We start from the raw sequence: 27169 nt of genomic DNA, 5'->3' as shown, positions 1-27169 counted from the left end.
CACTAACAGTGGCCATTAACAGACTAATGACATAGTCAAATGACCCAATTAATAAATTAGGATTATTTTCCTACCTATCTCAAAATCTTCTGGCTGTCCCTATGGATTATCTGCCCACCTCCCCGTCCTCTGGCAGAGGCCAATAAATGAGTAACAATTCGGCAAAGCATGGAGACTTTGAACAGATAAGAATAAAGGCTCTTTTTATATATGATTCTTAAGAAAATACTTTGGATAACTAAAAAGGACACTTCCATCCTCAGAACAGAATAGGCATATCAGTATTTACCTTTCTGTACATATATTACCATTTCTCCATTATTTTATTCCTACTTATTTAAATACACCAACTCCAGTGGTTGAAATCCATCCTGATAGAAACAGCTATGGTAGCAAAATAAATAGAAATGTCCCTTTACCCTCTGTTCTTATAGGCCTGAAATGAGCCAATGAAATAAACTCATAACCTGGAACAGAGCATTTTTTTAAAAGGAGGTGTGATAAAGGGGAAGGAACAGTTGTAGGAAGCTCCACGGATGCTAAAATTCAAGGCAAATGAGTACAAATTTGCTAGAAGACATTATTCTCTCCAGAAAGAGTCAGAAAATATTCTGGGAGACTGAATGAATTCAAAAGAATTACAACTACAGGAAAATACTTGTATCAAGACAAAATGACAAAAAGCACAAGCATTCAGAGCTCAGAGAGGAGACATGTCAAGAGGGCTTCAGATCAGCTGGCCCTGGAGGCTTAACAAGGAAGCCATTAGGGAAACCCTGCTGGGCCTAATTGTTTTTAGAACGTATGGTACTTTGTGCCACCACCCAGCTGTGAATTCCCTGGCTTTTCTCAGCTTGTGTCACAACCTTAAGAAGAAAATAGTAGCTAACCCCCCTTCTACGAATTTACTATATTTCTTCTTATTATAACCTCCTGTACAGTTGTGAAGGAACTGGACTATATATAAACTCCACATCTCCACTTTTAATTATATAAAGAAAACAGCATGACTGTCACAGAAAAACAATATAGAGGAAGCACAATACTGAGCCTATGAGAGAAGCTCAATAAATACTTAATATATCAGGTCTGCTTTCAAAATGTTATTTCATTATTACATTCATCACAGTTGCTGGGTATGGGCCAAAAATCATTTAGTGCACAAAGAAAAATTTTACAAAGCTTTCAGCATTTATTAAAATTAGGGTAACTGCTGTATTTCCTTTGTAGAATAAGTTTAAGTAAAAAATAAGGTTTCATTTCTAGAATGTTGAACTGAAAATAAGTTTAACAGAATGAATTATTTGTATATGGAAGATAATAAATATTTGTTTAATGGAATTGGAACTACAAATGCTAAAAATTAAAAAATCTCGTACTAAAGATTTAGTACGTAAACCAATACATTAAAAAATTCTATCAGTACTTAAAAAACAGAACATTCTTGATTAATAAAATCTTTGACATCCAGTAAGGAAAAGTTCCTTTCAAATTTTTAAAAACAAAGATCACACGACTCTTTGGCTACAATCTTAACTGAATAAAGAAACGAATATTTACTAATATCTAAATCATAATAGTAAAATGATAACTAATAACTAGAAGGATATGTTTTCCTAAAAATTAACCGAATCAACATTTCTTTTGTGTATTTAACATTAGTTACAAAAGTTAACTTTTCATTGATGACAGTCAGCACATTTGCATCTGGACCAGTTTCAAGAACCAAATTACAAACCCTAGAATACAGAAACATCTGCTCAGTTGTAATTATAGAGCCACTCACTGTAGCCTTCTCACAGTATGCCATTCCCACGGTTTTTTTTTCACAGTAAGTACATTGGCGATACAAGTTCACAATAAATCATAAAGATAATGGTACTATGAATATTATTTTAATATCTTTAAGCAGTAGTAGAGAAAATGTCAGTCTTTTAAAATATTTTTATACGGTGCCAACCGATCTGCTTTGTACAGCATGAGAGAAACTTTGCAGGTTTTAGAGACCCAGTTCACACAATCATATCCTAGAGTTTATATATATATATATATATATATATATATGTATATATATATATATATATATATCTGCTGCGCGACTTGTGGGATCTTAGTTCCCCAACCAGGGTTGAACCCCGGGCCCTGGGCAGTGAGACTGTGGAGTTCTACCCACTGGACAGCCAGGGAACTCCTTATAATATATATATATATTTTTAAGTTACTCTAAATTACAAAGCGAATCCAATTTTAGGGAAAAAATTAAAAATGGCTCCAATAACTAAAATGAACAAAGGTGAAACAAAAGATATCAGAAGTTCTGTATAATTATTCAATAAGAAAATAGATGTTGAGCTTTGTAAATTTTCAGATTTGTTAAAAATCAGAAATGAAATCTTCGTTGTGTATTTTATTCTGTAATTCAGAATAATGGTAATGCTGCCAATGCTTAATTATATTGGTGATTCTTAAATCAGAGGCATCTTCCTTCTTATTTATGCTTATATTAGTGATTTGCTGAAGAAGTCCACAGAAATTGAGAAAACACAAACTTCCTTAATAATCCTTTCGCCTGACCCTACAGTTGTGAATTTTTATGGACTCCGGAGCTGAACTAGGACCCTCAAGAGAGAAATATAGCTTTCTCCAAAGTGCCCACTATTTACTTATTTTCCACTGTTCATGCTTTTCCCCCAAGAAGGGGTCCTGTATTACATGCTCTTTGGGTCCACATGATCATTTTTTGTTGTCTTATGTAAAAGCCAAGTGCATTTCTGTTGGTTTGTTTGGAGACCAGGTATTCCACGGAACAACCAGCACATTTTTGGAGAATCTTAATATTTCTGGACTCCTGACTTACCTTTCCTGAGGGTCACGCCCCAAACAGAGCACCCTACTCTAGGACTGGAGGCAACTGGTAAATTATGGTTTCTCATTGTAGAACTACTTAGCAAGGAGAAAAGGGACAGGTCAGTAACCAAGTGTCATGGAATGGATTCAAGGCCGAAGACTTTTTGACTCCTAAATGAAGCGTCCCGCTTCCTCCAAAATATTATGGTGCAGTCCAGCCTTGTCCCCTGAGATACTGGTTGGGTGCTGATGCCCTCCTAGGTGTGAGAGGCCCCGCTGGGGCTTTTGGTGGCCGAACCTTAGTGCAGCTTGCTGTGCACAGGGTAGAGCAAGGTCATATGTTCTGCCCCCTTGAAAGGCAGCTTCTCATTGGAATAATAGTGTACCACTTCCGGGATGCTGTCAAAGACAGCACTCGTCTGATTCAGGGTATACTTGTTGTCTTTGGTCTGAGCCACTATGATGTGGACACATCCTTGACTAGTCCTGGAAAAAAACCAAAATTGAGGAGAAGACATGAATGAGTGAGTAGAGGGATCCCCCCCACTGAAAACAATCTCGGCCAGATTCACAGGCGGACAGGTTCCCATCCATTCCTGGAAGTGTGATATACAAACAGAAATGCATTCAGCACTCCAGTGAAGCTCTCAGAAGCTTCACAGCCCTCAGCTAAATGTGTATCATCCTTGGGTTGTTTATCCTTAATACACACAAGTCATTAGGCACTGGACCAAAAAGAAAAAAAAATGTCCAGTCCCTCCTGGCCCCCAAATTGCCAAACTAGTGCTTAAACCCAAGTATGAGACCACGAAGGTAAGGTTTAAACTCACCCTCTTTGTCACGGCTAAAAGGACATGTGTAAGGTTTCCTCCTTCTTTCCTCCCCAAAGAACACATTAAGAATAATAATAATAATAAAACTGTTTCCTTCCTCCCCCCACGGCCAACCCAATCTGGAAAGACTGTTCCTGGTTGTGTATAATGACAGCTGGCACCGAAGGCTCAAAGATCTAATCCACGAGCACCAGTCTCAGGAACACAGCAAAGCTATTCCTGGTATTGTGTATCTGGTGGCCTACCCCGTTTTCTGAGCCACGCTGCTCCCCCCCGACAACCTCTTATCCCCTCCAGTCTGATTGTTTCAGCTGCAGGGGCTCAGCTTCCTCAGGAAGGAAATGCTGTTAGGGCTCTTGACAATGATCCTCCAATATAGCACCACTGAACTCGCAAGAGCAAAGAGAATTTCCATGACACCAGCTCCACCAGGCCTACCAGGCCAAAATGAATGTTCTGTGTACAACTGGGCAGGGGAGTCATTGCAAGGCAGTGTTTCCTTTTTCATCAAAAGAAACTGGTACCAAAATTGCAGCTGGCATTTTGACAATCAAGGGATCTGATTTATTAAAGTCCCAAACACTAGGGAATAAAAGAACTGCTGAACTATCCTGTTAGAAATTATTTTTTTTATCAAGAATTATTTCTCTGCTGAGAGGACCTACTTTAGATCACGTAATGTAAGGCAGAAAGTGATCAATGTACAATGGTAATAAAATAGGACTCTCTTTATCTTAAGAGATATTGGGACATTTACCCAATACCAATTCGGTATTCTTTTTTTGTTTTTGGCCATGCCATGCGGCTTGCAGGAACTTAGTTCCCCGACCAGGGATTGAACCTAGGGCCACACGTCAGTGAAAGTGCTGAGTCCTAACCACTGGTCTGCCAGGCAATTCCCCCAATTTTGCATTCTAATCAGAGCATGTCCTACTCTGTTGTCCAAGCAAATGCATCTTATTTTCTGACAGTACATACCCCTGTGAACCACCTTCAAAGTATAGCTTTTTGGCCTGGTCATCTACCCATGATAGGAAAGTCTGCACCCCTCTCCTGCATCCAGTCAGGGAGGCTTCGATACTCACTTTAGTGCAATGGAGTACCTACTGGTCCCTGACTCGCTGTTTCGAACCAGGTACCCAGCTTCTTTGCAGGGTTGTAGTCGACTCTCAGCCTCAGCACGGGTGATGGCACCATGATACCAACTGAAAAATGGGGCAGGGGGAGAAACCACAAGCATCAAGATACCAGTCCAGACAGGGCATCATTCCATAAAGCATTATTTGAAATGAACTTCTAGTGAAAGCTCAACAGCTGGACTAGATCCTGCTTCCCATTCAAAATAGACAAAATGAGATTTGGGTAATCCTGGATCACAAAACCTATCAATCACCTAAGAGGGAGTTAACAGGGCTAGTGTCATTTTAAAAGTTTTCACTCTATGCAGAGGAGTGGAATTTGAGATCAGGTTCTGGGGATGCAGTGCATTTTCTACTCTGCACAAATGCACTGGGCTTTGAAAATGGGTTTTCACTAATAAGTCCCACCCAGACAAGTATTCAGCACCAAAAAGAATCATGTAAAACGGGCCAGTGTGCCCCAACCAAGTTCCTGGGCATTGTGTGTTACATGTATCTGTGGAGGAGACTCACGGCTGCTTCTCCAGTGACAGGGCTGGGTCCACTCTTTCCCCCTCACTGTGGTCAGAGAGGGTTGGCTTCAAGATCTTCTGGGTCCAACTCTTCTGTCGGTGGTGTTGCCTCACTGTCTCCTCCTTGACGGAAGGTCGCTCAGAGCCTTCAAACTGAACTGGAAGGAAGGCTCCATTTAACATCAGAGGCCACTGAGGTGACCCATGTAAACCTCAAAGAAAAGACCTTGTCTGCCTCATCTTAGGAAAGAAGCTTTACCCCTCTTTAATTTGAGATAAAATACATTGCAAGGGACTTCCCTGGTGATGCAGTGGTTAAGAATCCACCTGCCAATGCAGGGGACACGGGTTGGAGCCCTGGTCCGGGAAGATCCCACATGCCGTGGAGCAACTAAGCCCGTGCGCCACAACTACTGAGCCTGCGCTCTAGAGCCCGCAAGCCACAACTGCTGAGCCCTCGTGCCACAACTACTGGAGTCCACACGCCTAGAGCCCGTGCTCCGCAACAAGCGAAGTCATCGCAATGAGAAACCCACGCACTGCCATGAAGAGTAGCCCCAGCTCACGGCAACTAGAGGAAGCCCGCGCACAAGCAACGAAGACCCAACGCAACCAAAAATAAATAAATAAAATAAATAAATTAAAAAAAAAATACTGCAAAAGGCCCTGGGATAGCTGAGGTCCTGCTGTCTTTGATATCTGATCATACTGTTAGCATCCACATGCAGCCACTTTTTCTGCAAGATATTTATTAATGTAGAACAGTTTTAGAATATGAGAAGAAACCACTTTAGTATATTTCAGCATGTTCTTTTTTTTTTTTTTAAGATTTTTTTCGATGTGGACCATTTTTAAAGTCTTTATTGAATTTGTTACAATATTGTTTTTTCTTGGCCACAAGGCATGTAGGAGCTTAGCTGCCCGACCAGGGATCGAACCCATACCCTCTGCATTGGAAGGGAAGTCTTAACCTCTGGACCACCAGGGAAGTCCCTTCAGCATGCACTTATAAAAAAACTCTTCGTTTTGGTATATTTAGAATAAAAGACTAAACAGAGTTACAGGTAATCACTCCCTGCAAGAGTGCATATCATTCTATGACACCAAATGAAGTTTTCACTATGAAATAATAAAGGGAAAAATCAACTCAGAAATAGAAAGAAACTACTAATAGTGCCTTAAAGATGCTATGACATCTAGGTTGGATAGAAGATAAAGAGATAAAATGAGCAGCATCTAGCACTGTAGCAGGTGCCCAGTAGAGATTTGTGGAAAACAATTCTAAAATAAAACAAAAACTGATTTGGGGGTGGGGGAGGGAAGGATTGGGAGTTTGGGATTAGCAGATACAAACTATTACATATAGGATAAACAACAAGGTCTTACTGTATAGCACAGGGAACTATATTCAATATCCTGTGATAAACCATAATGGAAAAGAATATGAAAAAGAATATATATATGTATAACTGAATCACTTTGCTGTACAGCAGAAACTGACACAACACTGTAAATCAACTATACTTCAATAAAATTATATAAAAAAATTAAAGCACACAAACAGAAAATCTGACTCAAATGTTTGCTTATTAAACGAATTACCTTTTCTATTCACCCTTTACATTGACTATACTTTTTGTTTGTTTGGCTGTGTGGCTTGCAGGATCTTACTTAGTTCCCTGACCAGGGATGGAACCTGTGCCCCCTGCAGTGGAAACACAGCATCTTAACCACTGGACCACCAGGGAATTCCCTACACTGACTATACTTTTAATCAAAAACATAGCTTTACTGTTAGAGGGAAAAGATATCCCTAACTTTTAAAATCAAAGGCAAAAGAAATTCAGTGGCCAGCTAACTAGAAAAACTATGTCCTGGGAGAAGCAGGAGGGAGAATTACCTTTAATAACTATTGACAATCTACTTATCAACTTCCTCTTAAGTTATTAAGAAAAGTTCATACTTGAAGAATTGATTCCTTTAGGAGGATTTTCGACAGGAAAAAAGAAAGCTAGCTTCCTCCAGCTTTCCAACCACCTCTCCTGTAATCCATTTGATCCACTACTGGCATCTTATAAACAGGGATTTTAACAGGTTTGAAGAGTAGCACAAAGTAAGAGTTAGAAAAAGCTGCTCTCAATTTGATAGCTTTGGTGGTGATTAGATAAGGTTTTTCAATAGTGACTTAAGGCATTTCCAAAACAGTCGCATACTGCCAAGATAAAGGAAAATAAAGATACCCAGAAGGATACAGGACACATGCAACAATAAGGGCTCGTCTTCAGTCCTGGTCTTGCAACCATAGCCAAATTCTCGTTTCCCCACATCATCAGATTTCTTGGGAAAAGAGACTTGCAGTTGAGGAACATAAAGAAAAGCGCCTTGGCTGCAAAGCCCCGGCTGGCTGGCGGGGTTTTCCATCAGGGAAGCAGAAAGCAGGAGGGAGCGGGGGTGGGGGTGGGGGATGGCGCGGACCCAGCCCTCACCCGACAGCGCCCGCACGATCTGCTCCTTCTTCCACTCCCAGGGCTGCTCGTACTCGGCCGCGGGCCTCTCGTCGTCCTGGGGCAGCCGCGCCTTCCGCTCCGGCCCCTCGGCGCGCGGGCCGCCTTCGGCCGCCGGCTCGTAGGGCGTGTCGTACAGCTGCGGCGGCTTCCCCAGCAGCTCCTTGGAGCTCCGTCTCTTGGCCAGCGCCTCGGGCTTCGTGCCGTTCTCCCCTGGCTCACAGGGGCTGTCGAGCAGCTGAAGAGCCTTCACCAGGGGGTCTTTGGAACCTCGTCGTCTGATTTCTGAAAAACACACACCGTTCACAATACTTTTGAAGAAAAGGTGTCATGGAAGCCCGGTGATGAACCCAGTTACCGCTGCACCCCCGACCGACAGGTCTGTCTGGTTGAAGGTGGCCTAGAACGCCTGGATTGTTCCTTACTGAGCTGATGGCTGCCCAGCTGGGGGAAGGGCCCTACAACTTCTTCCCGCCAGTCGCCTGAGCCAGATAATAGGTTCAAGTCCAACGATTACGGGATCACAACCGAAGACAGGCCTGCCTCTGGGGCTGCGTGCAGTTTGGAGAAGTGGCCTCAGGGCAACCTGCTCCACAACTCCCGGTCCCCCTGTCTCCTCTTGAGTGTGGTTCACCTTCAAAGTGTTTACATCTTGTTAGGAAGCTGTGATCAAGTATGTTAATAAAAATTGAGTGTTTACTATATTCAAGCACTGGGCCACATACACTGAGGTAAGATATTTATGTGCGTTAGACATTGTTCTTGACTTCTAGGCGGTTTCGACGTAGCGACACATTCACAAATAATACTTAACAGGCTAACAACAACAGAATAAATAAAAGTAAAAGAGGAGTTGGGGGAAAAACAACAAAAATAATATCTCAAGAGCTAACATTTAGCCATAGTGTACTATGGCATTATGCATTTTTCTAAGTGCATCGTAATTTTCACAACCGCCCTATGAGATGGGTTCTATTAGTTCCCCATATTACAGAAGAGAAAACTGAAGCACAAAGAGTTTAAGGAAATTGCCCAAACCAGCAAGTGCAAAGCCTGGATTCAAAAGCAGGAAGTTGGGCTCTAGAAGCCATACTCTTAGCCACCACACTTGGATTGACTCCAAGTGGAAGAGAAATGGAAGATGCATTGACTTTGATAGAGAAGGTCATTTCCAGTGGAGGAAGCTGCATGAGTGAAGATATGGAGGTGGGAACAAGAAAGGGCTGTTCCCATCAGGGGGAGTCGAGAGAGAAGTTCAAAGGACAGAGGCCAGGAGAGGAGAGGGGTAGCGGGAGAAGAAGCTGGAAAAGTAGGCAGGACAGGCACCAAAGTGCAGAAGTTTTAAAAGCCAGAATTAAAAAGTTTATATTGTGGAGAACCATTGCTAGTTTTTAAACAGGTAATAATAATTATATTTGTGATTTGCTGGAAGATAACTCTAACACAGTGTACAGGGTAGAATAAAAGGTATGGTCTGAACGGAGGCACAGAAATGGATGCAAAAAACTGGATGCAAATCAACCAACCACCAGCTAACCAGCCAGCCAGCCACAGTGGGAAGGAAGCAGCAGCGTCTGGGGACTGACCAGCTTGGGGCCCAGAGGCCTTGGCAGGTAGAGTCAGAGATGACTAGAGTCTCTGACAACCAGAGCTGGTGATATAGGCCAACAGAAGCATCATGCTGTGGTTCCTCTAAATGTCCATGAGGAAGCCTTCAATCTGTCCACCCGGTCACAGTGAAGGAGGACTTTTCTAACACAAACATCTCACCTCATCACTTAATACCCAATAAGTTCTCAAATGTCCACTTACAAAGTGCAAACTGCTCAGCATGGCATGGGACACCTTCTGTGGTCACATCACTGCTTCCCTCTCCAATTTCTTCTCTCAATACCACCCTATCCCTGAGCCCCTTAAAATCCAATTCTTTGTTCCAACCAAACGGAACTTCTGAAGTTCCCTGCACACTGCACTGTCTTATACCCACCAGTGTCCTGGTGATCTGCCAATCCTTTGGAGTCTAGCCTAGCATCTCCTCCTCTTTCCTGCCTACCTTCTCCTCCAATGCCCCATGTCCCCCAGGTGCCACCGCTTTGCCAACCCACTCTCACCTTGCATCTCTCTCAGTGTATGGATTTATTTGTTGATGTGTCTGTATTTCCAATTTGGTGGAGACTGCCAGGCCAGGGACCCCCATGTCTCGTTTGACTTTGTAGGAAACAGTTGTGCTAAATAATGGTTGGATGATGGATGGATGGGAGGAGAGAGGGAGGGGAAGGAGCTCTAGAACTTCTCCAGGCAGGTGACAATATGGATCTGGAGCTCAGCAGAGAGATGAAGGTCAGAGGATCAAAGGCAAAATCTGGGACTTCTTCAGTTAAGGGTGGATGGATGGAAGAAGAGGTGCCACCAAAGAAGACTGAGAAGGAATGGTCAGGTAAGGATGAAGAGGATCAGGAGACTTACAGTGCCGTAGAAATGAAGGAAAGTGAGACTTTCTACAGGTAACTGAAAATGGGCATGGTGACACTCTATAGAGAAGAATCACTGACTCCATAAGACTTCTATAACAAGGAAAGGATACATTCTAGGGAAAAGTTATTAAAATCAGGACACTAAATTCAAAGGGGCAGAATTTATTTGTAGGGTGAGGTTCTAATTCTGCTGGATAGGGCCCCTTACTGCAGCTGGCTCCAATCCTATAAAAAACTGCAGTTCTAGTGCATTAGAATCACCTGGGGGAGCTTTAACAAATACTCATGGCTGGGTCCCATCACCACGGGTCCTGACTGAATTGAGCTGGGGTACAGCCTGGGAGTCAGAGTTGTAAAAGCTCCCCCAGGTGATTCTAATAAGAAGCTAAGCCTGAGAAGCACGCCCACAACACCTGGGTCCCCACAGTCCCCATCCCAGTTCCTCCTGCCCTCCAGAGCTAATCTTATCATTGCTAGCCCCAGCCCAAGGAAAAGGGTTCTCCTACTATCAAAAACTTCCACATCCAAATGTGAGAGTTAGAAGGACTATTCCCCATCCCCAGGCCAGGAAGGTGCCTGGGGTTGTTTGAGGTCTCCTGCATCTCTGGTCCAAGCCTCTTGACTTTCAATCGACAGGCTTTTTTCTTCATTGCTTATTCTAGATGGAGTTATGGAAAACAAGAAACAAAAAACTCACTCTGCTCTTGGTTCAATTAAGATAAGCCTGGAATTTATGAAAAAGAACTTTTCTACAGAACTAGGAAAGAGGAGAGAGAAAACACAAAGGAGTTCAAAGGACGAATTTAGAATTTTAAAGTTTCTGATCAAAACCTAAGTTTACCCTCAGACTGGCATAGGCTGGGGAAACCTTTCCTAAGGTCCTTGCTTCAATTCTGTCCCAGTTGAACAAAATAGAAAAAGGCTTGACTCCAACCTTAAGATAGAAGGAGGAAATTTCAATGAGTTTGTGTTAAAATGATGTACAGTGATTAGAATCTTGAGTTCTTATTACACATGTATTTGGGTTTTTACTTGTGAGATGAGGCACTTGTATTCCTTCTATTTCATTTTATTAATTTTTTTTTTGGCTGCACTGCGTGGCATATGGGATCTTCACTCCCCAACCAGGGATTGAACCCGTGCCCCTGCAGTGGAAGTGCAGATTCTTAACCACTGGACCACCAGGGAAGTCCCAAATATATGATTGTGTCTTTTCTTTTTTTTTGGCCACACCACGTGTCTTGTGGGATTTTAGGTTCCCGGACCAGGGATCAAACCCAGGCCCTCCGCAGTGAGAGCGTGGAGCCCTAACCACTGGACCGCCGGGGAATTCAGTATTCCTTCTATTTTAGATAGACACTGCACACTTAGAGCTCTGGGAAAAACACTGGAAAGTATACAGCTGAGAATGTTCCTTCCCAGGATGATCCTGGGATTGGGCAAAATCTGCAGAGTATGATCATCTTTTTAAACAATGTTTAATTACGGGGAAAAAAAGGGCTTGAGCGCAGGGCCTATCTGCCCCTTCAAGGGGAATAACCTTCCAGTCCCTTCCAGCACCTGGCTGCCCCCAACCTGAGGCGCCATAGAAACAGAAACAATTGCGGGGGCTGCAAGCCGACCCTTCCTGCAGGGAGAATAGCCCCTGACGTGCAGAGCTGGCTCCGAGAGGAAACGAGCCTGAGAAGGAGGAAATGGCTAGAGGAAGCTACGCCCTGGCTCTGCCGATAGAGGCCATTTACCACGGCAGACAACAGAATACAGCCAACGGGCTGCAGATAAACACCCATCTCACCAAGGGCTGAACTGAGGCCTGACCTGCACCAGTTCATATCTGCAACTGGTTGCCGTGAAACATAATATTGGCCGAAAATTTTCCCTTCTCAATTCCCAACTCTCACTGTACATAAGTATGCCATTTATATTTAAAAACCTCAGCAGAAGACTAAGACTTTCTTTTGCTAAATTAATTAAGTTAGCAATTAATATTCCCCTATACTTGTTCAGAATTCTCTTTGAAAATGGAATTCTCTCTCCAGAGTGTCTGCATAATTGTGATATTTTTCACATATGCATGTACTAGGCGTGTTACACCTGCAGCTCAGTGGAGCCTCATCATAATGCAGCAAGAGATGTGTTAGCCCATTTTCACAGGTGAAAAAACTGAGGCTGTGTAGTAGTCAGCAGGGGAGCCATTCACTACTGGCTCCAGAGCCCATGCCTTCTCTATCACATCTTACTTTATGCCTCAAAGATCTCATGTAGAATGCTAGTTACAATTTCTGTAATGTACATTTTCCCTTAATCCATTCCATGTACTCAAAACATCAAACTTAGAGTCTCATAAGGCTCTATGTTTCTCTTAGAATCAGCAATAGGGATCTTTTACTGACGCTTAAAATTTTGATTTAAAATTAATATTTTCCTGTCAAACAAATCTAAATATCTGAACAAAAGCAGATATAATTCAGAAGTCCTGAAACTTAAGTTTAACAAGCAAAATATAGACAAAGTAAATAAATCAAAAAGTCTTCTATTTATATTTTTTCCATAATGGATAATTTTTTAAGTGGAGACTGAAAAAATGAGGTTCTCCTTTAGATTTGACTATCTACACCAACCAGTAAAACCATTTGGAGGCAAAAATAAAAATTTAAAAACAATCTGTGACTGGAGCTCGGTAACTAAAACCAAAGGGTGTTGGATGACCTGGTATCCCCACTCTCCAGCTGCATAATTTGGACAAGTTATTGAATCTTTCTGAACCTTGGTTTCCTCATCTGTAAAACAGAGCCTTCTAACACCCACTACACAGGGTGGTAGGATTTAGTGGGGTAATCTGGCAACTTGGCACCTAGTAGACGCTCAACTTGCGTGATATCAGCTGCAGAAGGAATTATCATGCTGAACGTTGGCTCATCTTAGGGAACTTCTAAAGACCCTCCCAACGCTAACGTTTTAATTTGGTGGCGAAAACTTATCATACGAAATTAAGTAGAATGTTTCTGCTAATTATTTAGCTAAAATGTTCCTGCAAATCTAACAGAACAACAGCAGGTTTAAACTAATATTGCCTTGTACTGGTTGTCATATCTTTATTAACAATCCTTTGGAGAAATCTAAGTGAGCATTTATTCATAAATTTATAAATCCTTAGCTTTTAAAAGTTAAGAGCAAAGTTTTGGGCAGGGGGAAATCCAGGGAGCCTGGGTCCCACAGTTACTTGGCTATAGGAAAGTAATAAATGCCTCAATTTCTGTTCCTTCCTCTGTTCCCTGAGGTGGACAGTGATTCTTATTCTCTTCTTCATGGCTAAGTGCTAAGTGACATATTTTCTGCTCTGTTAGGTCTGTTTGCCCCTTGGGTTGTGAGGTCCATAAGGACATGGGTCCTGTGCATCTTGTTGCCTGGATGCCCAGAGCCCAGCACAGGGCCTGGTGCATGGTAAAGAAATGCCTAGGAAATATTTGATGGTTGTTACAAAATACCATCATGAACAGTGTTCTATACATCCAAGATATTGTTGAAATCAGGCATGTTACTTCCACTTCACAGGTATTAAAAAGGCAGTACTGGGAATTCCCTGGTGGTCCAGTGGTTAGGATGCCATGCTCTCACTGCCGAGGGCCCGGGTTCAATCTCTGGTCGGGGAACTAAGATCCCACAAGCTGCGTGGCATGGCCAAAAAACAAAACAAAACAAAACAACACACCCAAAAAGGCAGTACAGAAGTTGGGTGCTCCACAGTTAAATCATATTCATCAGAACCCTCTCTATCTCCTGCTGAAATAAACAAAATCCCTAACATTTCTCAAGAAATGTGAGACATTTCTGAGCTTGGACTTGACAACCAAGCCCACAGGGAGCAAACTGAACAGAAAAAAGTAAAAGGTTTAAAAAAAAAAAAACCCACCCACAGCAAATCTTTTATTCCCAGCTTCCGATAAACCCACTTCCTGTTATTCTGTCCAGCTGTGTAACCTATGCGTAGAATAAGAGGTACACGGAAATCCCTTCTCTTATACCTTTATAAGGTATAAGGTATAATACCTTCTCTCATACCTTTGTGATATACATATAAGGTACATAAATATATGTGATATATATATAAGGTATAAGGTATAATACCTTCTCTTATACCTTTGTGATATATATTTTATATATATATAAAGCACATAAATATATATCACAAAGCACAAAGAAGGTGCTTTGTGATATATATTTTAAATGAAGGACCTTTTAAATTCACCAATATAATATTTTTTAAAAGAGCAAAGGAAAAAAAGCTAGTAATCCTTAAATGTTAGTAATTTAAATTTTTAATAGGTTTGAATTTATCCTCCAATTGAATACATTAGTTTTGTATTACTAAGTAAATTTATTCAGATAAACTGTTTAAAACAGAGCTTGGAACTTATAAATGTTCAAATATTAAATGCTAGCTACTACTATTATTACATTTATTTCGTATTGGACACTGACTTTTATTTTTTTAATTTTTAAATTTTATTTATTTATTTTTTGGGGAAAAGCAACAAGTTACATACCAACTTTTCACTTTTAAATACAACTTTCCTTGTGAGTCTGAGTGGAAAGGTGCATTGCTTATATGTAAAGTTTAAACTTTTTCATACATCATTTCACATGTCCTGAGGCGGCTTGGTGTAGAAAGCAGACCACCCAGTCTGGAGTGGGAAGATCTGGGCTCCAATTCCTGCTGTGTTTCTTGAAGAGTCTTATGAACATAGGAGAGTCAGAATCTCTTTCATCTTATTTTCTACCCTGTAACAAGGGGGTAGTATGAGGGTCCCCTAGTTTCAGGGTTTTGTGGTGATTATATGGGGGGAGAAAAAGACATTCACTTTTAAAAAGCAAAGCACTTTCCGTATTATCAGTGTGGCTCCACAAAAACAAAAAACCAAAAACCTGAGATAATATAGATAAACTACTTACTCCAATTAAAGAGAAAGAGGAATAAAAACCAAAGGACAAAGATAGGTGAATCAAAACAAAACATTAATTTTTTGTTTTTTTAGAAAATCTTTTCCCTCAGTTTTATGTAAAAGAAAATCTTTCCTCCTATTCCTTTCAAGCCTCTGATATTTTTTAAAATTCTGACTAAGTTCATTTTCACTTCCTTTCATTCACAGATTTCATTAGAGGTCACAGTCCAGTGACCTTCAGGGTCACAGCCTGGCCAGGGTACACCCTTCCCAAATGTGATGCCTTATCTCTGTAAGCAGAGAGCAGGAAACAGAGCAGTGCTTTCCTGCTGCAGCTCAGTCTCACTCTGAAGCCTGTCTTGACCCTTCCAGGGTGCTGCAGTTACCCTCAAGCTCAGCTCTTCTGAGACTATGCTTATGGAGCCTGAGCTTGACAGCTTTTCTATCTGTTTTTAAACAGAAGAGACAAAGTCTTTAATGTGTGACCAATTATTCCTTTCCCAGGCATGAAACCCACGACGTTCAAACAAGGCTCCCTTGAGTCAGCACTTAGAAACTGCATTTTTTCATTACAGATTAAAGAATATTTTAAGGAAAATTAGGTGAATAGATAACTTACTCTAAAATTGCACAAATAAATCTAAATAATTAGTTTTTAAAGTATTGTTTACACCAACTTAAGAGAATTATGAATAAAAGGGAAAAGTGTGACACAAAAAATGACAGTGATTGCTCAACTCACAAGTTGGAATTATTCCAACTTGAAAAGTTACAGGAGTAGTCACCTTTGGTTTTAGGAGGTTTGCCTTGAGTGGCTTGGCTCATGCCAGTGATTAATACTCATTCCTTAGTAATTAAATTTTTTTGCTCCAATATCGTAAAGCTTGTTGAGAAATCAACCTTCTACTATAAAACAGAGGATCACATCATGTCTGCAACTTTTAACAACTTAAAGTACTTTAAGTATGTGTTAGTCCCTTGGTACAGATTTATGACTCCCATTATGGATGTCAAAGCTTTAAAAGTGGCCAAAAAGTGTATTTAAATAATCTTAAAATTGAAGATCACATTCTGAGCAGATCTGCAAATTCACAAGTGTCATTTTGCATAGAATCAGAAAAACTTTAAAGACTCCCACAAATTCTAAAACTGAAGGATACAAAACCATTAGGGATGTTAACCAGATATTTTGACTTTAGTTTTGAGTCTAATTTCTGTTTCTTCCACTCAGCAGGATCTGGTATAGTCCCTTCGCCCCTCTTCCCAAAATACACACTGGTGATTATTTTTTACTACGTTCCGAGTGAGTGTGAGATTTCAGTCTGTATAAAGCAGCTCCTGGTTACAAACCTGTTATCATTTGCTGTGCGTCATAGGGTTCCATGTATCCATCATTCTCCCCTACTCTCTCTGCATCCCTTTGGCCTTTCGTCCGTTTAGCATCATAAGGGTCAGCATAGTCTTCTAAAATGATGACCTGTAAAAGAACCAGACGGGGGAGTTGCTAAGGACTGTCATATATATCAGACTGACAATGGTATCAAAAAGACTGCTAAAAAACTGCAGACCCAAAGAGAGGTCAAAATTTCTAACCAGTTCTGAAGAGCTTTTGCACTTGATTATGCTATTATCCACCCAGTTGGACAAACATCTGGTTTATTTTGGTAGTATAATTGATTGGCAACAATCCATCTAAACTCTCCTGCTTATCCCCAAGGCTCTCTTCACCTCCCTCTCTCTCCCCGAGCAATAAGGCATTTGCTGGTAAAAGAGTAGCAGGGGTGGATGGCAGAAGGTGGAAGATGTCTATGGCTTTAGAGCACAAAAAAATGAACTGGTCTACTACATTTTCCATGATTTTGGTTTTTTTAATGCCAACCAGTTGAGCAATATAGCCATGGTTAAGTCAGCCCATCACCCACTGATACTGAACATCCACCAGCACTGGCTAGGCATTGAGAGGGAATAAAATAAGACCAAGACTTACTTTTTGTCCTCAAGGAATTTGTAACAGCTCTAAAGAGGCAGGCTTCATAATAAGAAGCCTAAGAAATAGGTCAGAGCTAAAGAGTATTGTGGGAGTTCTAGGTTCAATAATTTATAGGCAGACTGATTCTCATAGACTACGATCAGATAGAGTTTTGATCCGTACTTGCTACAGAAAGCATTCATCCTTCCAAAAATAGAAAAGTGCCTGGGAAGGTGGTGTGAGTGCAATAGTTCTGTTCTGCAGCAGCTGGGTGACAATGTGGGAGCTTAGGGAGCCTGAGCTTGACAGGTGCTTCTCAGGGAGGAAGAGTTTTATGGGGAAAAAAGATATATTCATTTTTAAAGCACAGCACTTTCCCTATTATCAACGTGGCTACTGTACAAATAAACAGCTAGGATAGTATAGATAAACTACTTATTCCAGTTAAAGAGAAAGAGAGGAATAAAAACCAAAGGTGAATCAAAATTAAGGGAGGAAGCCCCAGGTCTTGGTACAATCTGATTACATTCTCCAAAGAGTTCACGGAGAAGCACCACTGGAGCTGGCAGAAGAATCCAGATAAACAGGGAGAAGTGAGGAGGAGGGGACAGCCTGGATGAGAGTCCTTTTCCTGGGAGGAGATGGCCTAAGAAACTTTAGATATCTAGAAGTGATGACCAATAACCGGGCAATCACTGCAGAGGACTGTGATTACCATTCACTCCCTCACTCCATTCTTCTTGCCTGAACACGTGTACTGCATCCCCAAGGTACAGCTAGGAACACGAAGCATGATACTCAGTGCTTGGCTGCAAGGTGCTTACGATCTAGTTAAACACATGGAGAGACCACTGACTAATGTCTGGATGAGCTGATCATCTTTCCACGGCTCTCCTGGCAGTGTCTGGCAGGGGGGTAGGCATGCTGTAAATACTTGTGGACAGAATAAGTGGAGGAGTGAATAGAAGTGCCAATGCAGACACACGTGGTATGTGCTACCACTCCTGACTCCATCCGGGTGGGCCACATGTTTAAAGCCTGGGCAAGAGAAAATTAAAATTCTCATGACAGGGAAGTGATCGCCTGGGCTGGAGTCTGAAAGCTGGGTGTGAGCTCTTCTCTCTCTCCTTCACACAGAACAGCAGATTTAAAAACAAACGAACAGGGACTCCCCTGGTGGTCCAGGGGTAAAGAATCCACCTTACAACGCAGGGGACGGGTTTCGATCACTGGTCGGGGAACTAAGATCCCACATGCAGGGCTACTGAGCTCTCGCGCCTCAAACTACAGAGCCCATGTGCTCTAGAGCCTGCGCACCACAACTAGAGAAGAGAAAACCTGCACGCCACTAGAGAGAAGCCTGAGCACTGCAACTAAGACCCGACGCAGCCAAAAAAAAACCACAAAAAACAAAAAAACAAAGAAACAAACAAAACCCCAACTCATCTCTGGAAGAATGAGCGGGTCTCTTCACATGTTCACACTCCTTTTCTTAACTGTCTCACATTGGACAGCACCCAGAAAACCTCCAGTGTGTAAGAAGCAGGAAACACCTTCTGTCCTGATCTGTAATTTCCCTTCAGGGCATTTCCTTGTCCTATTCTGTAGCCTCCGCAGTACTTAGAGCCCTGTGCCCCTTATCCTATATGGCTCCTGCACAGCAAATGTTCATGGGATGAATGAAAGGGCTGTAATCTTGTGGTGCTAGTGAAGGGCTGAGAAACCCTTTACTGGGTTGAAGTGCAAAGAACGATGGCGCTTCCAAACTAGCAGAGAAGGAGGGCAGTTGAAATCAGTACTTAAACAGTTTAGAGGTTACCATTCCTTATGCTCAAGAAGTTTAAAATTTACACACAAATCTAGCTCTGCAATTGCCCTGGATTTCTTTTTTTTTTTTTTTTTTTTGTGGTATGCGGGCCCACCTCTGTTGTAGCCTCTCCCGTTGCGGAGCACAGGCTCCGGACGCGCAGGCCCAGCGGCCATGGCTCACGGGCCCAGCCGCTCTGCGGCATGTGGGATCCTCCCAGACCGGGGCGCGAACCCGGTTCCCCTGCATCGGCAGGCGGACGCGCAACCACTGCGCCACCAGGGAAGCCCCTGCCCTGGATTTCTAAATTAAAATAAACCACATCTACAAGGGGATCAAATTTAACAAAGCACCCAACTGTCTCATTCAATTATTCTTCTAAACTGATAACAAAACTAAATGGAAAGTACATTTCTGCCAAGTTCCCCAACTATAGAATGAGAATTTTTCAAGATTAAAAAAAAATCTAATTATTTTAAATGGTCATTTAGGAGTCATCAAATGTTAGAGGGGGTAAATACATCCTCACCTTCTCTGAGGTATAAAGAACCCTAGAGTTTAGCGGGTTCACGATGCTCCCTTCCCACTGTTCCGCTTCAGTAGGGGAGAGGTGGTCCAAGGGAGGTTGTATTCTTACCGTGTCTTGCTGCTTAATAATCTTGCCCTTGTCCAGTTCGGGTCCCAGGGAGGAAGGGGAAGAGGACGCGGAGGAAGAGCTGCTGCTGCTACTGCTGCTGCTACTACTGCTGCTGGGGTAGTTGCTCTTCCCATTCTTCTCCTGAGTGTCCACCTTGATGAGCCTGTTGATGTAGGTGCTGCAGCCTGAGCTCTTGGCCGCGCCCCGGTGGGGCTCCTCCTCGGTGGCCCGGGAGTTCTTGCGGCCCTTGCCCGCGGCGGCCTGAATCAGACCCTGCAGGCTGTCTCGGGATAGCCGGCTATCCTTGGGGGGACCGACCCCGGCCCGGCTGCTCCCCAGCTCTGCCGCCGAGTTCTTTCGGCCCTTGCCCGGGGCGGGCCCCGCGCCGCCCGCCTCCGAGTTCTTGCGCAATTTGCCGCCTCCCCCGCCGCCGGGCTTGGCCCGCTCCGACACTGTCTTCAGGTTCAGGGGGAACTCCTTGAACCACTTGGCCGCCATGAGGGGGGCCCGGCCGGCGCGGCTCAGGAGCGTCGTGGCCGCGGAGCAGGCGAGCGAGGAGGCCCAGCTTAGACACGGAGAAGCGCCAGGGGCCGGGAGCCACTGCATTCCCCGGGGCTGGGGCGCTAGAGGCCGCGGCGAGGCCCCGCGACGGCTGCTCCGCTCGTCCCGGGCCGGCCGTCGCCTACACCCCGCAGGGTGGGGCCCCTACGGCCCGGGGCGGGGGGCTCGGGGCGCCGAGCGGGCGGGCGCGAGCCGCCGCTCCGGACACGGACGGCGACAGGCACGACGCACCGGGGCCCCGCCCGAGCTCGTCTTCAGCGCCTGGACGGCCGGGGGCTCCGCGGGTCTCCGGGGGCGGCGGGCGCCGGGGGCTTCCCCTGTGTTTTCCTCTCGAAGTGGGACAGCCCTGCCCACACTCCCGGGGACCAGGGGAGACGAAGCGGAGGCGGCGGGAGTGTCCCCGGCGCCGCGACGGACGGTGGGCCGCCAGCCTGCAGCCCGCCCTCTCCGCGCGCCCCTCCCCTCCGAGGCTGGCGCCTCCCCGCCCGCCACCTCCCGCCCAGATCCGGGGGCGCCGGGGTCAGCGCTACCGCAGAGGCGGGTCCGGGGTGCATGTTCGGGGCAGGGTAGCAGCAGCTCTACGTGCTGACCGGTTGCGCCCGCGTGTTTAGGGCCCCCCACTTTTTGGGCAAGCAGCTCCCCATCTGCACTGAGCCGGTCTCGGCCGGGCGCTGCCTTCAAACGCAGCCCAAGTGCGCCACGTGCACCTCTCCGACCCAGGATGGGAGCCCCTCCACTCCTAAAAGAGCTAGGCGCGCGCCACTGTCACTCGCTCCACTCTCTCTGCAAGCATATTTTGGGTGTGTGCGTAGGGGGGATGTCTTTTAAAAGCCGGAGCACGGTCCGCGGGCGCTTACTCCCTAGCCAGTGCAGTTACCGTCCCAGCGAGTACTGCCCGCACGGCGCAGCGAGCTCACAGGTGTTCCCGCCCAGCCGGGCTGCAGCCGCCCGGGGATTGGCTGCGGAGGGGCGGCCCCGCCCAGTGCCCCGCGGGCGTCGGAGGAGTAGGGGCGTGCAGGAAGAAGGCGCTAAGGCTCAGCGTCTGGGCTGCAGGCTGGATGTACCTGGCAGGGGGGAGGTACGGCTTTTTGGTTCCCGGCCCTGGGCTGCCGGGCGGGCGGTGGCGGGGACCTGGGCGTTGGGAGGCGTTTGTGGAAAGTGCACCTCTCATTTCCCCTCCAGGGTGGCGGGGCGCGTGTTACCCCTCGGAGCTTGTCGCTTGCTCTCGCCAGGTGCGTCGGCAGAACTAATTTTTAGTGGGGTTGGTGGGTGGGAGTGGATAGCAGACTGACTTTAAAAACTTTAAATTTAAAAACTTTTTAGCTTAAAAAACTAAACGTACTTTTGAGGCTAACGCAATACATTCTAAATCCAATACAAGCCATGGGGACTGAATGATCCTGGCCACTCACTGGCTTCATTTGTGTGGGCGTTGGTTTGTGAGGTGGAGTGGTAAAAGAAATGCTTGCTTATTCCAGCCATTCTTGAAAATGTGCCTTACCTTTAAAAAAAAAACTTTATTGAGATATAATTTGCAAACCATAAAATTCACCTGTTTTAGGTGTACAATTAAAAGGTATTTAGTATATTTACAGTGCAGCCATCACCACAATCTAATTTTAGAACATTTCCCTGTTTAGAGCATTTGGGGTGCCAAAAGGAAACCTTGTTAGCAGTCACCCCTCATTCCCCGTCCCCCCCATCCCCCACCCCCGACCTAGGCGGCCACCAATCTACTTTCTGTCTCTACAGATTTGTCTAGTCTGGTGGAATCATACAATATGTGGCCCTTTGTGTCTGGTTTCTTACTGTAGCATCATGTTTTTGAGATTCATCCATGTTGTGGCATTTATCAATATTTTAGTCCATTTATATTGCCAGATAATATTCCATTCTTTGGGTATACATTTTATCTATCTGTTCATCTGTCAATTGATGATCATTTGAGTTGTTTCTTTTTTAAAAAATTTAATTTATTTTTGGCAGCGTTGGGTCTTCGTTGCTGCGTGTGGGCTTTCTTTAGTTGTGGCTGGGGCCACTCTTCCTTGCGGTGTGCGGGCTACTCATTGCGGTGGCTTCTCTTGCTGCGGAGCACGGGTTTTAGGTGTGTGAGCTTCAGTAGTTGCAACACAAGGACTTAGTTGCTCCGTGCCAGGCATGTGGGATCTTCCCCGACCAGGGATCGAACCCGTGTCCCCTACATTGGCAGGCAGATTCTTTAACCATTGCACCACAAGGGAAGTCCCTGAGTTTTTTTTTTTGGATATTGTGAACAATGCTGCTGTGAATATTTGTGAACAAGTTTTTGGTGGACATCAATTTTAATTTATCTTGAGTAGATACCCAGAAGTGGAATTGCTGGGTCATATTGAATTCTCTTTAACTTTTTGAGAAACTGCCAAACTGTGTGCCAAACGGCACCACTTTACGTTCCCACCAGCAATATGAGGGTTCCCATTTCTCCACATCTCAACACTTATTGTCTGTCTTTTAAATTGTAGCCCTCCTAGTGGATGTGATGTATCATTGTGGCTTTGATTTGCATTTCCTTAATGGCTAAATATGTTGAGAGTCTTTTTCATGTGCTTATGGGACATTTGTTTATCTTTGGAGAAATGTCTATCAGATGATTTGTCCACTTTTAATTGGTTTATTTGCATTATTATTATTATTTTGGCTGCACCTGACTACATACAGGATGGTTTCTCTGACTAGGGATCGAACCCAGGCCACTGCAGTGAAAGCAGTGAATCCTAACCACTAGACCACCAGGGAACTCCCTATTTGCCTTATTATTGAGTTGTAAGAGTTCATTATATACTCTTTGTCTTTTTTTAAAAAAATAAATTTATTTATTTTGGGCTGCATTGGGTCTTCATTGCTGCACGCGGGCTTTCTCTAGTTGCAGCAAGCAGGGGCTGCTCTTCGTCGTGGTGCACAGTCTTCTCATTGCAGTGGCTTCTCTTGTTGTGGAGCATGGGCTCTAGGCGCCAGGGCTTCAGTAGTTGTGGCTCGCAGGCTCTAGAGCGCAGGCTCAGTAGTTGTGGCGCACGGGCTTAGTTGCTCCGTGGCATATGGAATCTTCCCGGACCAGGGCTCAAACCCGTGTCCGCTGCATTGGCAGGCGGATTCTTAACCACTGCACCACCAGGGAAGTCCTACTCTTTGTCTTTTTTTTTTTTTTTTTTTTTTTGCGGTACGCGGGCCTCTCACTGCTGTGGCCTCTCCCGCCGCGGAGCACAGGCTCCGGACGCGCAGGCCCAGCGGCCGTGGCTCACGGGCACAGCCGCTCCGCGGCACGCGGGATCCTGCCGGACCGGGGCACGAACCCGCGTCCTCTGCAATGGCAGGCGGACCCTCAACCACTGCGCCACCAGGGAAGCCCTGTCTTTTTAAAAACACAAATAAGACACTTTTCCAGACCAAGCAATAGAGTGGAAGCTCATGACTTTTGAGTCATATGGTTTGAATTCAAAAAACAGGCTTCTCTATTTATGAGCATAAATTAAGTGATCTTGGACAGACTACCAGATTATGGTCTCTGAGCCTCCAGGACTTCATCTGTATAGTGGGGTAATAATGGCAAGTTCTGAGAGTTTCCATGAGGATTAAATGAGACAATGTACTTAGCTGTTTAGTTAGCATAGCACCTGGCAGGCCCTTAAAGGCATCCTTGAAAGATTTATGTTGGGCCCTTGCTTGGGAGGTGTTGGTGCCCTCCCTGTTCCAGAAGCCCATAGACTTTTCCAGGGAATTACCAGGAAATTGGGAGTAACAGCCATAGCCTGATTCTGCCCATAAACCTGTCTATTTTTATTCATCAATACTTCAGCCTTTTAATTATCTTAACCACTGTTAGTTCTGTTTAAATTTAGTTGCAACTAAAGCGGTTTCCTCCTACAGCCGGGAGCAATTTAGAGGACAGCGTTACTACTTTCTTTTAAAATTTAACGTTCTAATTTTTGTTTCTCCCAAAGTAAAGAAAAAAAAATCCCTTTAAAATGACTTTGACAGCCTTCTTACCTGCAGGAAAAGAACCAAGGGCTAATCAGTCATGCCTCTGCAATGAAGCCTCCATAAAAACCCGAAAGTATGGGTTCTGAGAGCTTCCGGGTTGGTGAACACAGTAGAGATTTGGGGACAGTGATGCTCCTAGAGAGCATGGAAGCTCTGTGCCCTTTCCCTGTACCTTGCCCCATGCATCTCTTCCATCTGGCTGTTCCTGAGTTATATAATTTTTAAATAAATGGCAATCCAGTAAGGAAAATGTTTCTGTGAGATGTGAGCCACTCTAGCAAATTGATGGGACCCAAGGAGGGGTCGTGGGAACCTCCAGTCTATAGGTGGTCAGTCAGAAGCACAGGTGACAACCTGAGCTTGCAGGTGACTGGCGTCTGAAGCGGGGCAGTCCTATGCGACTGAGCCGTTAACCTGTGGAATCTGATGCTATCTCCTGGGTAGACAGTGTCAGAATTGAGTTGCATTGTAGGACACCCAGCTGCTGTCTGGAGCAGTGCTTGGTGGTGTGGTAAAACTGCTCCCCCCTACATCGGAATTGGTGACCAGAACCCTTAATAGGTTCTGGGGATTAAGATATGGACCACTTTGCTGGGGAGCATGATTCTGCCTGCCACAGTACCTATTCAAGAATGTGATGGTGAATGATCCTGGCATTCCTCTAACTGTGGCTGGTTGGCTTTGCAGGAGATCCTGTTGGAAAGAAACTGCAGCATGTAAGTTTCCTTCTGCTGATAAACAAACCTCCTTACACCCCACAGCCTTCTCTTCCTCCTGCTCCTGCCTCCCAATGCCCAGAGCTTAGGAGTCAACCCCAGCATTTCTTGCCTGTTGATTCTGACCCTAAATGTGCTTTAACAATTAGTGATTAAAAGGGTCCAGTTGGGCTTCCCTGGTGGTGCAGTGGTTGCGCGTCCGCCTGCCGATGCAGGGGAACCGGGTTCACGCCCCGGTCTGGGAGGATCCCACATGCCGCGGAGCGGCTGGGCCCGTGAGCCATGGCCGCTGGGCCTGCGCGTCCGGAGCCTGTGCTCCACAACAGGAGAGGCCGCAGCAGAGGGAGGCCCGCATACCACACACACACACACACACAAAAGGGTCCAGTGGAGGGCTTCGTGCTTGGAACCCGAGTCTGGAAGGAGGAAGGGAAACCCTCTGTCAGGAAGCGGGTATGGAGGCTTATGCTGGGCCCTGCTTGTTATGCCCAAACTCCTTCTGTTGGAGTTTGGCCTTGGGAGGTGCAATGCTAAGACCTGTGTTTGACAGGTCCTGGAGCAGCAGTGACTTCCGACCCTCTGCTAAAGTATTTGGGAAGAATGGAGTGTTGGAGGAACAGAAATCTCCAAGTGAGTTAGCTTGGGGGTTTGATTGGTGCTGGGACCCTGTCTATAACCTGGATCCTAATTAATCTACTCAGTGTCTCTTCAAGCATGAAACCTGAGATCCTGCCCTTGCTCCAGTCAGTACCATGTTTCCTTTCACGTGAGGGATGCATCCCTCTGCCGCACAGTGCAGGCCCTCAGGCGCGGTTGCGCTGGCTGCTCCTAACCCCATACTTCTTTTTAATCCTTATATCCTCCCATTTCACCCTCCACCATCTCCAAAGTGATCTCTCTGCAACCTAGCTGTGTTGCCGTCACCTCTCTGATTAAACCCTTCACCTCCTTCTCACAGCCAGCGGACTCTGCTGAGACTGCTGTGGGCAGCAGTCAGCGATTTCAGCAGTTGGCCTGGCCTGCCTTTCTTTCCTCTGCCCTCGCCACTCACCCACCTGCATCGTGCGTGCGTCTAGCTTTTGCTGACTCCAGGCAGCCTCCCAGACGCGCTGGGCCTTTTCGCATCTCCATGCCTTTGCGTGTGCTCTGCCCTCTGCCTGGATTCCCTTCTGCCTCCCTCCTGCATTAACCCCCGCTTCCTTCCCTCCTTCAGCTGAATGTTAACTTTGAAATACTACCCGCTTTGGTCCTGAAAACTACATAATACCCCATTGAAAGCGCTGGATTCCTGGTGTGCTGATGACTCGCTGTCCTCCCAGCCCCTAGAGAGTAGCTCCTGCCTTGGAGGCAGTGATATCCAAGGCCAACACTTAACACTGGACCACTCCCATAACACTGATAAGTGTTTGCTGACTGATTGAGTGCTGTATAACCGTTCAGTGATCACGGGGGAGGGGGGGGACGGACACGTTTGTAGGGGGCTGTGTGTGTATGTTTTAACATTGAGGAAAATGTGTCACTTATCACATGTTCTAACTCCTCTGAATCCTCTAGCCTTACACCGGCCATTTTTTGGGCTATTTTTCTTCTTAGGATTCAAGAAAAGAGAGACAGAGGTGTATGTTGGCAATCTCCCGCTGGATATCTCTGAGGTATGCTTCACTCTCTGTGAACGGTTGCTTCTTATCTTCTTTGGTCTCCCCCATATGACTTAAACCTGCCAGTAACAGTTTTACCACTTTTAAAAGGTATTTTAGAGCTACGAATGTGCAAGTAGTCGCTGGTTGGTGACTACGCGGACCAGCTCACAGCCAATTCACGGTTTGCCTCGGACTTCCCACTTTTAGTGTGGAGCATCCTGCATCCAACCATCCGTGTAAACCTGGATGGGTGGTCACCCTCCTTATCACTTTGAATGGAGGGGCCGCGGTGAGGCAGCTTCCCTTTAGGAAGGGAGACTTGTGAGGGTTCAGTTGCCGACCCTTTGGTCATAGGGAGCAGTGGGGTCTCAGGCAAGAAACTACACTCAGTTCATTTTGTTTTTTGTTTTTTTTTTGTGGTACGCGGGCCTCTCACTGTTGTGGCCTCTCCCGTTGCGGAGCACAGGCTCCCGACGCGCAGGCTCAGCGGCCATGGCTCACGGGCCCAGCCGCTCCGCGGCACGTGGGATCCTCCCATACCGGGGCGCGAACCCGGTTCCCCTGCATCGG

General features: G+C 45.2%; 2 protein-coding genes across 2 annotated transcripts in view; one reads left to right on the top strand and one right to left on the bottom strand.

The window, feature by feature from the left end:
* The window catches only part of TDRD10 (tudor domain containing 10), an 80361-nt gene that overhangs the window by 8142 nt on the left and 45050 nt on the right, over positions 1-27169 (top strand). The window contains 3 exon segments of the mRNA XM_024116145.2: positions 24931-24959; positions 25510-25589; positions 26553-26611. Coding sequence (XP_023971913.1) covers positions 24931-24959; positions 25510-25589; positions 26553-26611 — 168 coding nt within the window.
* On the bottom strand, positions 1374-20281 carry SHE (Src homology 2 domain containing E). Its single transcript, XM_024116144.3, has 6 exons — positions 19666-20281; positions 16603-16729; positions 7818-8120; positions 5333-5489; positions 4766-4885; positions 1374-3333 (listed from the first exon to the last, which is right to left on the bottom strand). Exons 1-6 carry the CDS (start codon positions 20269-20271, stop codon positions 3147-3149), a joined length of 1500 nt encoding a protein of 499 aa, XP_023971912.1. The 5' UTR covers positions 20272-20281; the 3' UTR covers positions 1374-3146.

This window comes from Physeter macrocephalus, chromosome 4 (genome assembly GCF_002837175.3).
Source record: "Physeter macrocephalus isolate SW-GA chromosome 4, ASM283717v5, whole genome shotgun sequence".
NCBI lineage: Eukaryota > Metazoa > Chordata > Mammalia > Artiodactyla > Physeteridae > Physeter > Physeter macrocephalus.
The sequence above is the reverse complement of the archived record's forward strand: the minus strand, read 5'-3'. Positions and strand labels throughout refer to the sequence as shown.

What these genes read in the sequence shown, in the direction of transcription:
- SHE (XM_024116144.3), bottom strand. Translation starts at nt 20,271, where the DNA reads ATGCAGTGGCTCCCGGCCCCTGGCGCTTCTCCGTGTCTAAGCTGGGCC. An exon ending in GATCGTGCGGGCGCTGTCGG is followed by an intron (nt 5,490 to 7,817) that starts GTGAGGGCTGGG and finishes CCTTCCTTCCAG; the next exon opens with TTCAGTTTGAAGGCTCTGAG. An exon ending in AGGTACTCCATTGCACTAAA is followed by an intron (nt 3,334 to 4,765) that starts GTGAGTATCGAA and finishes GTTTTTTTCCAG; the next exon opens with GACTAGTCAAGGATGTGTCC.